Here is a 16,547-nt window from a genome sequence, read left to right on the forward strand (position 1 = left end):
AAAATACTGTCAACCTAAATGTCCATCGATAGAGGAACAATTAAATAGACACACAATAAACTCCAATAATTATAAAAAGAAGTGAGAGCCAACTCTATACACCACTGTGAATTGATTGCTAAGATAAAATATTGAAGTATCACTATGCCTTTTTCTATATAATAGAGTATATTACAACCCTCTACAAATACACACCCACACCTACAGGGGAAGGTTAGTAGGAGGGAAGGAAAGGATGGAGGAGACAGGCAAGGAAACTAGATTTGTCTGCATTTATCTAATTTTGTAGTTTAGACTTTGGAACCATGTAAATGTTTTACATAATTATAAAATAAGATTAAATCAAAATAATAAAAAAATTCTCTACAAATCAAAAGCAAATAGAAACAAATTGAACCTGTATATTGAATTGATGGTTTAACAACACAGAGAAAAATTATTTCAAATTACTTTAAAATATAGCCATTTGGCCCTGGCTGTTCTGGCTCAGTGGATTGAGTACCTGGACTGCAAACCAAAGGGTCAATGGTTTGATTTCCAGTCAGGGCACCTGCCTGGGTTGCAGGCCAGGTCCCCAGTAGGGGTCATGTAAGAGGCAACCACACGTTGATGTTTCTTTCCCTCTCTTTCTCCCTCTCTTCCCCTCTAAAAATACATAAAATCTTAAAAATATATATATAGCCATTTGACTGTTCATCACTAAAGAGGTATACCCTAATGTTCTCAAAGTGTGATGGCAGACCAGCTAATGCAGCATCACCTGGTAACCAATTACAAATGCAAATTCTCAGTTCCCAGCCCAGACCTGCTGAATCAGAAACCTTGGGGGGTGGGGCCCAGCAATCTGCATTTCAACAAGTTTTTCAGGTGAATCTGATGCACACCTGAGTTTCAGAACCATAACTTTATGCTACTTGTTCAACTCCTGTATATGTTTGAAATAATTATAATGAAATGTTTAAAAAAATTAAAAAGCCATAAGAATGGGTCTGGATCTAATCCTCTGAATATGAAGTTATTCCAAGTAAAATAAGGAAGTAAAGTTTAAGGATGAAGATTTGGGGATGGGGTTCTTACATTTAAATTTCATTGAAAGTCCCAGTAAAGGTGTTTGCCAAATCAAAATGTCCAGGGCGTCTCTCAATGTATTAATAGTCCTGAGGCTTCCTCTGATTTGTGTAGCCTGCATCCTGAGGGTACTGTTCTTTGAAGAAACTGATGCTATTTGAGCTCTTCTGAAGGAAACACATACACTGGATTCTCTCTGAGTGCTGAACATATTTCTCTGTGACCAATGGCAGGCAAGCATTTTCCGGGAGAATCAGATGACTAATTTTAGGGGCACATAGTGACCAAGAAAAGCTAGTTGACTCAAACAAGGTCCTGGTGGATCTAGGGGGAAGCTACTTATTATTGAGGTGATGCAATTCACCAGTTCCATTAAAGATATTTAATCCCTGCTGTCTCCTGGAAAACAGTACTTTGAGTCCTGAAGCTAGCTGGCCTAGATACAAATGGTTTACACATAAAATGGAATTAATTCGAAAAGTATATAGATTTTAACTTGCCAGTAAAACAAAGGACATAAAGGAAAGTAAGCATCTGCTTCCAGAAGCCAGCTGGAGAGACCCACTCCTACCTCTGACTTTCATGGAGAAGGGCCACTGTCTCCTCCAGCTTTTTCAACTGGGCAAGCTCCTGGTTCAGGCAAGCCACCTGCATGTTCAGCTGTTGGTTTTTGTGTAGAAGATCATCTACAAAAAATACAGTAGCCAGGGGTGAGCAGGATTCCAAGCAGCTGATCTTTGACCAAAGCCTAAGGACATCTTGAAGAATTGGGGGCCCTCTCACTGCACCCACCTCCATACTCTATTCATTGCTTCCCTTAGAGACAGCAGATATACTGGCAACAAACATCTGAATTAAAATGCAATCACTTAATATCGCACGTTAGTTCATTCTAGTGAATCTGGAATTCACTAGAGCTAATAATCCTGCCCCACAGCATCGTTATGAGACACCTGTCCTCATTTAGCACAGCAAGTCGACAAACATTAGGTCCCTCTGTATTCTCCATTTTAGTTTATGAATGTACGTCCTTCCCTCTCTATGGAGCATGTGAAAATATCTAGAACTGTGTGAGGCACATAGTAATAACTCAATGATTGCTTGCAGGAATGGAACTTATTACCAAGACACATAAGCAGTTCCCCACATATATCATTTACCTATGACGTAGGTAAAAGCACAGGAACTCTGCTCCTAAGGAAGTCTCCTAGAACTGTTCTTAAACTTTAGTAAGTTTACAGATCACTGAGGGGGGCTTGTTAAAAAACAGACTCTGATGCAGTAGGTCTGAGGTGAGGCCCGATAACCTACATGTCGAACAAGCTCCCCGGTGATGCTAATGATGCTGATCTGTGAATCGCACTTTGAGTACCAAGATCCAGAAGGTAGAAAACAGGGCTGCAACAGGGGTATTTATCACCAGTAAGCCAAAACCCGGCACTGGGCCTCATGGCTGATTGAAAGTAGGTACCTAAGTGAATAAACAATGACTTGTTTTCAGAGTCGGTAAGTGGAGATGCTTTGATTATTCAGGCTTGTAAAATCAGATAGTCATGAGACTGAATTCTGGAAATTCAGTGCTGACTTCCAAATCAAGTTTCTGTGTAAACTGAAATGTCAATAATCTTTGTTTAGGGGTGCTAAGATAGAGAGTTAAAGTCAAGGGTAAATTCTAGCTAAAATACTAACCTAAACTATGCTAATAATATAGTACAAGTCAAAACTTTAAAAAGGTATTATTTTTCACTTATAACTATGACAAAAATTTAAAAAACAGTGTGAGCAAGAATAGAGAGGTTCAAATACATTCATTGCTAATGTGTGAATTGAAAAGCTTTTGGGGGGAATGATTTGGCAATGTGTAACAAACGCTTTATAAATGTCCGTATCTTTCGACTCACTAATTCCACTAGTAGAAATGTCTCCTAGGAAAATAGACTGAAATGTACATAAAGATTTATATACCTAGATATTAATAGCACCATTATCTATTGTGGTATAAATATTAGGACTCTCAGTTCCACTAGAAGGGAAGAAAGACAATCTCAGAGAAGCATTTTCATTCTCAGGTCTTTTCTTTCATTTCAGGTCTTTGAATGTTTGGAAATTCTTCAAAGTTATTTACATTATTAACAATAGCAGCTTTGTTTATAATAGCTAACATTAAAAACAACTATCTAGAGGACTAGATAAATAAGATATATGCGTGTAACATTATAGGAAGTGCCTATACTGTTAAATTAGTAACATCAGAATATAGAACCCAATAGGTGATTGTCTAGGGTAGAGAGTGGGGGAAACTGCTCCAGGTCTGAGGGAACTTTCTGGAATAACAGAAATGTTCTGTATTTTGATTAGGATGGAATTAAATGAGTATATATTTGTCAAAACTCATGTGCTTTGTTGTATGTAAATTATTTTGTAAAAATCAAGACACAAATTTTAATTTTGAGTTAAAAATAAAAAAAATATAGGAGAATGGTGAAAGAAAGCATACCAAAAACACTAGTGGTAGTTATTGCTGGATAGTGGAATTTTATTTTCCTTATATTTTTCAAAATTTCTATAAAGAATAGAAATAGAATCTTCTGCTACAGTTAGGAAAAAAAGTATCATTCTCAAAAATAATAACAATGTTTGTACTTGCTTTACAATGACAAAAAGCTTCATCTGGTGACTCAAGCCACCTGCATTAGAACTCTCTGAGGCAAGATGACGGTTTCCATTCAGGAAGTCATGTGTCTCTACATAATGAAGCTGATTAAATGGGTCATCGATAACAAAAATTGTCTTGGGACACACCACAATCTGCTCTCCTGAACTTACCATAAGTGTGGGGTTGGTGCCCATTCACAATTGAGGTGACAGCACCTTCCTCCAGCTGCTGAATTTTTTCTGATAAAATGAGATTTTCCTCCAGCACTCTGACCAGTTTTTGCTTCAAACTTTCCTTTGGATCAGTGAACAAAATACAAACACATTAATAATCTGAAATTCTAAGGAGTGCTTTTATTTTTATTTAATTTTTATTTATTTATCTTAGAGGGGAAGGGAAGGAGAGAGAGAGAGAGAGAGAGAGAGAGAGAGAAATATCAATGTATGGTTGCCTCTCATTTGTCCCCTGCCGGGAACCGGGAACTGGCCTGCAACCCAGGCATGTGCCTTGACTGGGAATCGAACCGCGATCGTGTGGTTCGCAGGCCTGTGCTCAATCCACTGAGCTACACCAGCCAGGGCTAAGGAGTGCTTTTAGAAGACTGAAAGAATCCTTCCTCTGTTTAGTGATACACTGAATGGAGGTCAGCATCTCTTCTCACTAGAATTTTAATTCATTAATAAACATAGTTCGGCCCTGGCTGGTGTAGCTCAGTGGATGGAGTGTGGGCCTGCAAACCAAACAACTGCGGTTCAATCCCCAGTCAGGGCACATGCCTGGGTTGCAGGCCAGTTCCCAGCAGGGGATGCACGAGAGGCAACCATACATTGATATTTCTCTCCCTCTCTCCTTCCCTTCCTCTCTAAGGATAAATAAATAAAATCTTTTTTAAAAAGATGCAACTGATAGATGTTTCTCTCCCTCTTCTTCTCCGTCCCTTCCCTTCTCTAAAAATAGATAAATAAATTTTAAATTAAAAAAAAAACACAGTTCAAGTGCAGCAAACAAATTTATCACATGGAGTTGCAATTTTTCCTGTGAGTTATCCACTGTTTTGGCAGAACAAGCGGTCATTTTGTGAAGTGGCCAGCATTTGAGTCACCTATCTAAAGATTGCAGAAACTGAACTTGATGTCTGAAAACTCTCTAATGTTAAGAAAAGGGGAAAAAAGACTAAGGATATGAGTCCCTTCTTCCTCTCCCAGAGCTAGCAGCCCGATGCTGTCGGACTGGCCTCTGGCTCAGGGCTGTCTGCTCCATCAGAAGGGGAGGAAAGACAATCCCAGAGATATTTATTCTGTCTCACCAGAATCAAACCATGACCTTCAAGGCCATGGTCCTAGACATTTTCACTCAAAGGTCTTTCTTCCCCCCTTCCATTTCATGCCTTTCTTTAGAATTTTTGGATGAGGGCTGAGATTAAGGAGTCATCCCTTCAGAACCTCTGAGTTGTCCCTGTCCTGGCAAGTTCTGTTTTCCTGATTGGCATGCCCAGAATGACTTTTCTGTATTTGGGTTCAGGAACATCTAGGTGCTCATGGTATTGATGCTCTCTATGGTACAGGGTTATTCTAGTCTTGCTGCTCCATCCTTTTCTGGTAAAGGAAGAGTAGGAAAGGGAGATGAAAGAGGCATACCATGTCAGTAGGGACCACCTGCCCAGCCTCCTTCAGTTCCGTCTCCCTCCTGCGAAAGGCTTTTGATGCATCTTCAGGATGTGAGCGACACCACTGCTGAGAAGGAGCAGGGACTACCAAAGTCAGAAGCAAATCTCGGGCAGGACCTGCCAAAAATTCAGGTTGGGCACACAGGCCAATCTTTAAAGCACAGAATTCCTAGCCAATAATTTACCAGCTCTGTAGGACAAATCAAATAATCTAATATGTCTTTTTACAAGGATGTGGTTAAGTGGCTGTGAAAGGTGTTTCATGATGGGTAAGAAATCATGTCCCATACCCTCTGTGGAGGAACTACAGCAGACCCTCCTGAGCGCAGGCTCTGCGCTATTTTCTAGCCACCAAGGAATGGCTCCCAAGGAGACTTTCTTACAAAATGAGAGCAGAGTCACTGTGGGAAGGAGAGTGACCCTTTGGGCTAAGATTTCTTTTCCTGTATGTCCCTTTGGTCCTTTGGTAATTGAAAAAAGTTAAACACAAATAACTAGTTTCTAGTTTTTACTTAAACATTTTCCACTACTAAAAGCTCCTTGAATTCTTCTCACATTAGACAACAAATAAACATATGGGGGCAACATTTGCAAAACTGGTTTTCCCCAAGTTCCTTAAAAAACAAAACCCTAAAAAGAGTCCAGGTCATTTAGTTATTTGAGTTTTTCAAATAATAACATTTCAACAGGCATCTCAGAACTCTGATGATCGAGCCCAGTTTCTACTGTATTTATTACTGGCACTTTCCTAAGGATTACAAAATCCTTTTGTAACTATGAACATGACCACACTGTATTTTACATGTCCCATCACTCTACATGTTACCTGAAGGCTACCCCCCAAAATTATAAGAGGAACAAAATAATTGTTACATGACAGAAAAGGCGCTGATAAATAAAATGAAGGGAAGAAGATTGTGAGAAAAATGCAGAGTTTTCAATTGCTGTGTTACTGAACAATTTTGGTAAGTGATCAAGAAAAGAATCCTTGTAGATTAGAAGGTTGGAGCCCTTGTCCCAAAACTGAGAAAACACTTACCAAGAAACTTCTTATTAAGGAGGAGGGAGCCAGGGCCAGTCCAGTGCTTATCCACGAGCTCCAAAAGCTGTCTGAGGACAGTGGCCACATGGGAGGTTCTGGCAGAGATCTGGGGACTGTGGTTTCCTGGCAAACCATGCAAACTGCCCAGGTCACTAGAGAAAGGCTCAAGAAAAAAAACACCCAACCATTTGTCATTCTCACACAACAAGAGAAACAAGAATCCAAACGTTTAAAGTGTTACCTTAAAAAAAATTTTTTTAATTGATGTTAGACTGAGGATGGGAAGAGGGGGATGGCGGGGAGGTAGGTGGGGGAGAGAGAAAGAGAGAGAGAAACATCGCTTTGTTGTTCCACTGTATGCATTCCTTGGTGGATTCTCCTATGCGCCCTGACTGGGGTCACACCAGCAACCCTGGCATATCAGGACGATGTTCTAATCAACTGAGCTACTCCGCCAAGGCCCTACAGTGTTAACATTTAAGAAAAAGCAAACAATAAGATGATATCATCTATCAGTTTAGATTTTAATAGAACATTATCTATGTCCAGGACAAATACAATAATATAGTCAAGGATAGTTCTAAAGATAACAGTATCTTCTCTCATAATTTTCTGTAGAGATTTTCAGAAGAAAACAAAAATTACATTGATACTTATATTATTGGCTCATATTATGCTATGTAATAAGGAATGATGAAACTGCAGAACATTTTTAAAAGTTATTATATATCATAAAATAAAATGGGGAGTAACTGATTAAAATTATAAGTCATAATAAGCTTATATTTAGTATATTAATATATAATAATAGAAATATCCTATAGCATTTTATTTATATATTTAAAATTTTTATTTATTTTTTAGAAGGAAAGGGAAGGATAAAGAGAGGGAGAGAAACATCAGTGTGTAGTTGCCTCTCGTGCGCCCCATATCAGGGACCTGGCCTGTAACCCAAGCATGTGCCCTGACTAGGAATTGAACCAGAAACCCTTTGCTTTGCAGGCCGGCACCCAGTCCACTGAAACACACCAGTCAGGGCAGTTTTTTAAATGTTAAATGTTATTGTTGGACCATAGATATGTATAAAGGTAGATCTGTCCAGTACAATTCACAGTTTTTTTATTCATTCAGATATGAGTAAACAAATATATAGACATATATCTTAATGAGTTTAAAAATTGTAAATTTTACTGGACAGATCTATCTGCCAATCTTTTCTGTAGGGTCTCATGGACCTCAAGAAAGCTGATATATATTAAAAATAGCCAAATTAGTTTTTAATCTTTGGCTCTTTTGATATAAAAAGCTATAGATGATTAACCAGCTAATGCTGTTATATCCGACAGTTGTGAAGCAGAATACTAAAAGTCAGTGATGTTTGTGTGACTTGAGTCACACATGTGGCCTATGGTTAATAGGAAAAGGCATTTCAAATGGGATAAACATTTATTCAACAGACCTGCACTGAGCATTGATCATATGCACTGAAAGTTCTGCGTAAGGACTGTGAACAAATGAAGAGCTAAAAAATGAGGTCCTTTAAGAAGTTAATGACCTAGTTGGGGGGGAAAGTCATAGACAGTCTGGTTATATCACAAGGCCACTTTAGAAGAACTTGTCAAAAATGAGTTGGAAAACTTATTGTCCTTGGTTTTTCACATATTGGTAATTGTGTGTGTGTGTGTATCAAGAAACAACTTGGAAACATATTTGCCTTTACAGATTTTCTCTCATTTATCACACTGTTGTGAGAGTGGGAATAACATTTACAAACTTTGGGGTAATTTTGTTAATTATTATGTTTTTTAATTTTTAGCAAAATATGGCCCATGGCTTTTAAAAATTATTTTTTATCTTCACCCAAGGACATGCTTATTTTAATTGTTTTATTAATTTTAGAGAGGGGGGAAGGGAGGGAGGAAGAGGGAGAGAAACAGCAATGTGAGAGAGAGATAACATTGATGGGTTGCTCCTTGCACAAGCCCCAACTGGGGACCGAAACTGCAACCTAGGCGTATGTGCCCTGACTGGGAATTGGACCCACAACCTTTCAGTTTATGGGATGGTGTTCTAACCAACTAAGCCACATCAGCCAGGGCACGGCTTATGGCTTTTTAAAATAAATTTTAATAATTTGCCTATGATTCTGAAATCAGTTGGTCAAAAATAAATTTTCTAATCACAAATTCATGTTCAGTTTAATGTATGTATCATGGGATTATTTTTAATAACTTTTAAAATGCTCTTTTTAGCAATTTTCTGATATATGCCTTTTAAGAAACTGAACAGTTTATTTCTTTTATATTTATATCCAAGTAGCTCTTTTACAGCTTTTCATATAAAGAAAAATAGTGTCTAACAAAAAAAAAGAAATTTGAGTTTTTAAGACTGTCCAAAAGAGTGCATTGAGATTTTAATTCCTATCTTAACAATGTATATGAAGTAGAGGTGAAAAATTTCCTAGGACATGTCTTATTAACATAGCATCTCAAATATTTCAACTGTTCCTGTACCTGTACTCTAAGCACATTAACACACAGTACTCTTGTTTGGAAAAATAGGTATCCAGGGGCTGAAAATGGGGAAAAAAAGGACCAAAAAGCCAAGAAAGTATTACAAGACTGCCCCCTTTGGTGAGCAAAAATTATAGCCACCTTTGGAATTTTAAAAAACTGAATATTTAAAGAGTCAAAAAAAAAATCAAACTTGTAAATACATGCCAGTGTTCAAAAAGATTTCTCAAAACTGAGAAATAAGTGACTAGAAATAGCTGTTCTTGATCAAATCCCGTTTCCCGATAGGACAGTAAATTTTTTAAATAACAGGTGATTCATTTGACAAAGGATCATGGGTTCCAGGAAAGAAAGAACCCTGAGAGCTGAGGTTCCTTTAAATAAAGAGAAAAGGCTTTATGATGGAAGTGGAACCCAAAGAAAAATTGATACTCAAACAGATGAGAGGAGAGTACAGGCATTCTTTCCGGACGACGTGTGCAAAAGCAGTGACGAAACTTAGCTACAGAGTACCAACTGAAACATAATGAAGTTCTATTGTACACCACTGTCATACTATAATTTTATAAAATTAATTATATTGTATATGTGGAAAATGTTCTTGATTTGTTGTTCATTCTCTGAACCACTCAGCCAAAAATAGCTTGGATAATCTAATTCATTTTCTGCCTGCTGCTATTTGGGGGGAAAAATTGTAATGACTTTAACTTCTAGACAGAAAAGTGATGCTTTTTGAAGAAATGTCTCAAACCAGTTAGTTACTTGTGGCCAAAGCAATTCCTTCCTGTGGTAAACACTGTCCTCCACTTGTTATTATCAAAGTACTTCCTCACAATGTCTATGCTCTGGAAGTAGATTCTCCCTGTGACAAAAATGAAGAAATGTGGCAGAAGGAGAATGACGTTCTCAAGGGCAGAAGAACCACAGGCTTTGGCCTGGCAGTATTAAGCACTGGCCTCTGAAAATGCCCCCTCTTGAATTTCTAGCACTCTTGGTCAGAACCACCGCCATCCCCCAGAAACCCCCGTTCTGGTTTTGAAACATCTGAGGTGTTTCATCCACAAGCACAAACAAGCCAACACTTGCCTCGCTGCAGGTAGCATCTCTGAAACCGTGCTTTGGATTCAGTGTGGCAAGGACATTGTCTTTTCGTTTGAATCCTCTCTTCGATGGGCTTAATGACCTCTTGGTCAAACTCTCTCTGTTTTCTGAAGTCGCAGTAGGCAACAGCAGTGTGCGTAGAGAGTCTCCCAGGACAGAGTTGTTTGGGAAAGAACCATGTGCTGGTGTTAAATCCCTGAGGCCGTTGGGTAATTGTTGCTCTACATTGACCAGCATAGCAGGGTCACTGTTGAAATGGGTTGTGGCATACAGATCTGTGAAGGAAACAGTCTGGGAGATGAACCTGCCCTTCAACTCTCCCTTATCTCACTTCCATCCTTAACCCGCCTGTAGTCCAGGGGTCATACTCTCTCTAATAGGTGCCCTCAATTCTCTGGATCCTTTCTTCTTCCACCTGACAAAACCCCAACTCTAGTTAACTCAACTGTCCACATACTCCAGGCTTACACCAGAGCAGTGGGAAGTGGCTGGAGAATAACATGCATCTCTTCACACCATCTTCACTTTAAATTTATGACACTATCTTTTTGTAAAATTTTATTTATTTATTTTTAAAGAGAGGGGAAGTTAGGGAGAAAGAAAGGGAGAGAAACAGCAATGTGTAGTTACCTCTCACACGCCACCTACTGGGGCCCTGGTCTACAACCCAGTCGTGTGCCCTGACCAGGAATTGAACCAGCGACTATTTGATTTGCAGGCCAGTGCTCAAGCCACTCAGCTAGACCGGCCAGGGCTTATGGCAATATCTTAACTGGGCTCTTGTAATGCCCAGCTGTCCTAATATATTCCTGTAGTCGATTTACTATTCTCTTTTTGAAATGACTATTTCACATCTCTCCTCTCCTCAAACTTCCAACATCATCTCCTCTCTCCACTGTCAGGTGCGGATTTCTTTATTTCCCTGAGAAAAACAGGCAATAAGAGAAAACATCTAGCCCTGGCTGGTATGGCTCAGTGGATTGAGCACTAGCGTGCGAACCAAAGGGTCGCCTGTTTGATTCCCAGTCAGGACACATACCTGGGTTGCAGGCCAGGTCCCCAGATGGGGATGTGCGAGAGGCAACCACACATTGATGTTTCTCTCCCTCTTTCTCCTTCCCTTCCCCTCTGTCTAAAAATAAATAAATAAAATCTTTTAAAAATCCCCCAAACAATGAGACATTTATGTGATTCCACCACTAAATCTACGTATTCATGTATTTGTATGCATAAATCCTCTGAATTCCTTTCTGTTACAATAGTTGAACCGTCTGTGTTTCATCTAAGGCCAACCTCTCCACTGGTGAACTGGATTCCTTCTCCTTTTGTCTAAGGATTTTTCTTGCAATATTCCCTTTTCTCTTCTACATCGTCAATTTTCCCTCTACTGGACCATCTCCATCACGATTTCCTTAATCTCATCCCCCCCGCCCCCCACCCTCAGTAAGGCTTTTCTTAACCACGACTCTCCCAAAAGCTTCTCACTAATGCATTGCAATACCACAATCACTTCTCAATCCCAGGCTCACTTCCTCTCTATTAAAGACACCTGACCCAATATTGATCATTCTCTCTTTCTTGAAACATGTTTTTCATTTGGCTTCCAGGACACCACCCCCTCTTGATTTTCCTTCTCCGACCTTACTGGCTGCTACTTTCTTTCTCTCCATGCTGGTTTCTCTTCATTTACTGGATTTCTAATTGTTGAAGGGCTCAGGACTGGTCTCAGATCTCTTTTCTATGTTACTCCTTAGATGAAATCTTATCCAGTCTAGTTTTAATGCCTCCATATTTTTAATTCCCTGAACTCAAGACTAATATGTCTAATTATTCAATTGGCATCTCTGGGAAGTTTTAATTGGCACCTCAAATTTAAGATGTCTAAGACAAAATTCTTGATATCTACCCTAAAATCTGTCCCACTCTTACATTTTAGTAAGTGATAGCTCCATTCTTCCAGTTATTCAAACTCAAAACCTGAAGTCATCCTTGACCTGCTTTCTCTCACACTTCATCCTCAGTCCAGAAAATCATGGGATGTTATCTTCACAACATATTCAGAAGCAATACTCACTACTTCTACTACTAGATATCTTCTTAAATGGTTTTCTGCCATTGCTCCTAATTTTATATTCTCAACCCAAAAGCTACAGTAATTCTTAAATTAGATCATGTCACTCTGCTACTACAAACCCTCCATTCTTACCTCACCCAGAGTAAAAGTCTGACTACTTGCTTCCTCCATCCACTTCTCCTAACTCACTCTGATGCGGCCATTACTGGCCTCCTTGTTGTTCCTCGAACATGCTAAACATGTTTGAGCCTCAGAAACTTTGCACTTACCATTTCCGCTGTCTAGAAAGTTCTTCAGTTATCCACATGGCTTGTACTCTTACTTCACTGAAGTCTCTACTTTTACTATATCTTACCAGAGAAACTCTCCCTGACTATTCTGCCTAAAACATCACCCCCCTTATTACACTCTATACCCTTATTTTTCTTTACAGCACTCATAATAACCTAAAATACATTTATATGCTAACGTGTTCATCATCTGTCTTACCTGCTTTAGAATGGAAGCTCCATGAAAGTAAAGACATTTTTTACAATGGTAAAATATATGTGGAACTTTATTTTTATTTGCTACTTCATCTGCAGAGCTAGAACATTATCTGGCATATAATAGGTATTCAATAAATTTTGTTTAGTGTATTTATGGATAACTAAAGAGGGTGTCTCCAACACTTACCCTGAAACTAGCTTTTTCTGAAAAAGTAACTCAGAATGGAAGTGACTGTGGTCAGAGAAGACTAGATGCTACTAGAAATATGTCCTGGGTTGCTATTTCACAAAAATAACATATATGTAGCTCATAGGTCTTCAATATATTTCTATAACATATCTCACATTTTTCTAATATATCATGTTAAACTCATACCCTGAAGATTTCTGGAGGTTCCATGTACTGTTGGCAACTCTGAAATACAAACTAAGTAATGCTAATGCAATTTAAAAAATGTTAATTCCAAAATTTCCAGTTATACCTTCCATTTTAACACCTATGAATAAGGCCTATAAATTGACAGGAAGCTATTACCTGAACTAAGTTTCAAAAGCCTTCCGGTGTTGGAGTCAGGGTTGGACAGAGAGGTCAGTAAATCTCCACAGGAATGGGATGTGGTAGCCTTCATGTCATTTGAAGGCTTTATGCTATATTCGCGGTAGTTCTTGCTTCTCTGAGGCCTTTTACCAAGACTTCCATGCAGGGATAGAGTTGGAGAATAACTTTCCAGACCAACATCTGATGGTAACTGATAGGGATGAATCTGGCTAGAATCACCCACATCTAGACGTTTACCCAGTAAGGCATCATGGGTAAGCTGATACGTATCAGGTTTCGGTATCATGTCCTTTTCTGGAGAAGAACCGGAAGACTTATTGTCCACAAAAGATATTCGGTACCCTTCTCTAGCCGTCTTCTCTGGGGATCGGACTGTGGACTGGCGAGGCGAGTAGTGTCTGAATTCTAACCACCACCAAGGGAAAAAAAAGAAGAGCAAAATACAATGAGAACTCTTCTTGGCACAGTTAGGGCACCTCTCTACATTGGACATACCTCTGTCTACCAAAAAAACTTCTCAGGAAGGTGGTTTATAATTTGGATAAATGATTGTATAAAATGATGAAAGGACTTCTACATGGAACAACAATACACACACAAAAAAATCATGTTAGATATTATCTAAATAGTAAAGAATCTATAACATTCTGGAGATAAATTTCATGTCAACCTAATCCCCTAGGAATTTCCTCCTGAAACTATAGTGTCAGAGTTTTCTGGACAATATTTTCATATAAAAAAATCCGATGCACCCCCACATGACAATAGTTGTGATTTTATTTATTCGGTCTATAGACAACAGTTAGTAGGTCTGTGGTTTCATAGACTTTCCAAAACAAAGCTAAGCTTACTCCCACCCCCGGAGGTTCTAGGTTCACACACTGAGAACCACTATCCTAAGCCAATTCAATTGCAGGGAATGAACCTGTGAAAATTTCTAATCTAGCTATAAATCATTTGTCTCAGATAGCTGTATCTGTCATCCCCAAAAAGCCCGAGTGGGGCAAGTAGAGCAGTAGACAGAGAAGTCTTTGCGTTCTTTGGGGCATCTTTCAGAGCTGCACATGCTTAAAGGGCTTCCTTAGGGAAGAAAAAAATACTGTATCTGAGTTAATCACATTAACTTAAAAAAAGTGGAACCAAGTATAGGTCTATAGGACCTAAAGGAATATCAGTGTTTTACCAGGGCTAGCCTATACAGTGAGGGAAAGGTTGTATAACAGTATCTTTACATAACAAAAAGAATCTAAGAACAAGGAATAAAATCAGATAATTCAGGCTGTTCCTCCTGTTGAAGATATTTAAAAAGTAGGATGATATATATTCTTAAAAGCATAAAAGAGCTGGTGAGGAATTTATAGGCCAAATTCTAGGAAACAGCAAGAACTCATATGAGAGGGGGACCCCCCAAAATGGAATTTATTTATAAGAAATTGTTTATTTACTCTTAGATGTTCAAACTTCAGTCACCTTCAAAGCACTCCCCATTTGATGTATTACACCAATCAAGATGTTTTTTCCACTGCTCAAAACAGTTTTTGAACTTGTTGATTTTGATGTCTTTTGGTGCTTCTGCTTGGTTTTTGCTCACCTCTTCCACAATGGCAAAACATTTCCCTTTGAGGACTTTTTTCATCCAGGAAACCAAAACAGTCACTTGGGATGAGATTAGTGAATAGGGAGGGTGGGGCACAGGAGTCATGCTCTTTTTGGTCAAAAACTGCTGAATACTCACTGTGTTGTTGGCAGGTGCACCTGTAAATTACCCATCATGAAATGTGCAAACACATTGAAATAATCTTCAAAAAAGTTCACTGAAGCCCAACACAGCCTCTCACAACACTGCCAGCTGGTACACTGATACAGATGGGTTCCTAGAACACTCACCTATCTGGAAAAGCTTGTACTACAACAGGCCCACCCTCCAGAAGATAATTGTGTTTCCTGGGGGGGTCCCCCCTCATAGAGGTTAAGTCTAGCACTTAAAGTCACTTTTACCCTAAGGAGTTTTAGGGTAACAGGGCTAGAAGTCCAAGTCCAGAGTCCATTCATGGTGAAGAGTAGACAAACCATCCCATACACCTGCCCCACAAACACATTAAGATAGAACTGTGAACAGAATATAACCTTCAGAGTAAAGGTGAACTGGAACTAAACCAGCCCTTGTACTGGCTAATAATCCAAGTTTACATCATCTGGGTGGTATAAGAAACCTCAAGCCTTAAATCTGGATTAAGATGATCCCAAAATAATAGTGCCCCGGGCCCCTGGTAGAAGGAAATGAAAATCTGATCCGGAAAAGATACCTTCAGGCAAAACTTTAAATAATTCCTATATCTAATTTTTTAAATATAATAGCCAGCAAATAGCCCCAATGAACAAACAAAAAAGGAAATAAGACAACACAAATGAGAATGAGTAGAAAAACAGACAACAAACACTGACTCACAAAAACGTCAGATATTGGAATAAACAGATGTAGCCTCTACAACAGCTATGTTTACTATGTTTAAAGAAATATACATTAGAGGACTTCTGCCAAGATGGAGGCATAGGTGGAAACACTGTGCCTTCTCCCACAACCAAGTTTGGATACAACAAAAGTTTTGGAGAACTAAGACACACCCAGAGGCCAGAAAACCGAATTATATGGAAGTCCGACAGCTATGAACCGTTCAACGGGGACGGTAAGAGAGGCAGAGCCAGCAGCCGAGCAGGGTCGGGAAGGACAGACATAGGAGCGCAGGCAGCCCGGACCTAGTCGGGGTGCGGGGCAGACTGACCAAGGTCGCACATTCGCGAGCAGTGAGACGGACCACGCAGGCCCCAGGGGGCAAATCCAGTGGTGGAGGGCTGACGGCGGTGGCACACTCACGTGCAGTTGGGATGAAATGCACGGGCCTGGTGACAGTGGTGGCTGCGGTGCTGGTGGGGCTCGAGGCGGTGGGCGCCGGAGGGAAGTCATTGTCCCTCTTTGACCCCGCCGCCACATACAACGTCACAACCCAGCGACTGAGTTGCCCTGCTCTGGTGAAAACCTAGGCTCCGTTCCTGCTACTTAACAGGCACGAACAGCCCAAAAGATGGTGCAAGAACTCAAAGTCCCAGAGCCAATAACTCTAAGCGACCAACAGATTGCCAGGCTCTCAGAAGCCCAATTTAAAACACTATGTATCAGGATGCTCACAGAATTGGTAGAGTACAGTAACAAATTAGAGGAACATATGAAGGCTAAACTAATTGAAATGAAGGGAAATGCACAGGAAACCAATAGTGATGGAAAGGAAACTGGGACTCAAATCAATGGAATGGACCAGAAGGAAGAACGAAACATCCGACCAGAAAGGAATGAATAAATGAGAATTCAAAAAAATGAAGAG

The 16,547-nt window shown here is 39.5% G+C and overlaps 1 protein-coding gene across 1 annotated transcript in view; it reads right to left on the bottom strand.

Annotated features, from left to right (window-relative positions):
* LRRC36 (leucine rich repeat containing 36) overlaps nucleotides 1-16,547 on the bottom strand; it is a 60,930-nt gene that overhangs the window by 2,591 nt on the left and 41,792 nt on the right. The window contains exons 8-13 of the mRNA XM_037041509.1: nucleotides 13,144-13,572; nucleotides 10,032-10,321; nucleotides 6,430-6,595; nucleotides 5,362-5,507; nucleotides 3,895-4,018; nucleotides 1,640-1,754 (exon numbers count right to left, since the gene is read on the bottom strand). Of these exons, the coding sequence (XP_036897404.1) occupies nucleotides 1,640-1,754; nucleotides 3,895-4,018; nucleotides 5,362-5,507; nucleotides 6,430-6,595; nucleotides 10,032-10,321; nucleotides 13,144-13,572 (1,270 nt within the window). The remainder of the gene's footprint in view (nucleotides 1-1,639; nucleotides 1,755-3,894; nucleotides 4,019-5,361; nucleotides 5,508-6,429; nucleotides 6,596-10,031; nucleotides 10,322-13,143; nucleotides 13,573-16,547) is intronic.

This window comes from Sturnira hondurensis, unplaced genomic scaffold, assembly GCF_014824575.4.
Source record: "Sturnira hondurensis isolate 20B ecotype Veracruz unplaced genomic scaffold, ASM1482457v3 Scaffold0003090, whole genome shotgun sequence".
Classification (NCBI taxonomy): Eukaryota; Metazoa; Chordata; class Mammalia; order Chiroptera; family Phyllostomidae; genus Sturnira; species Sturnira hondurensis.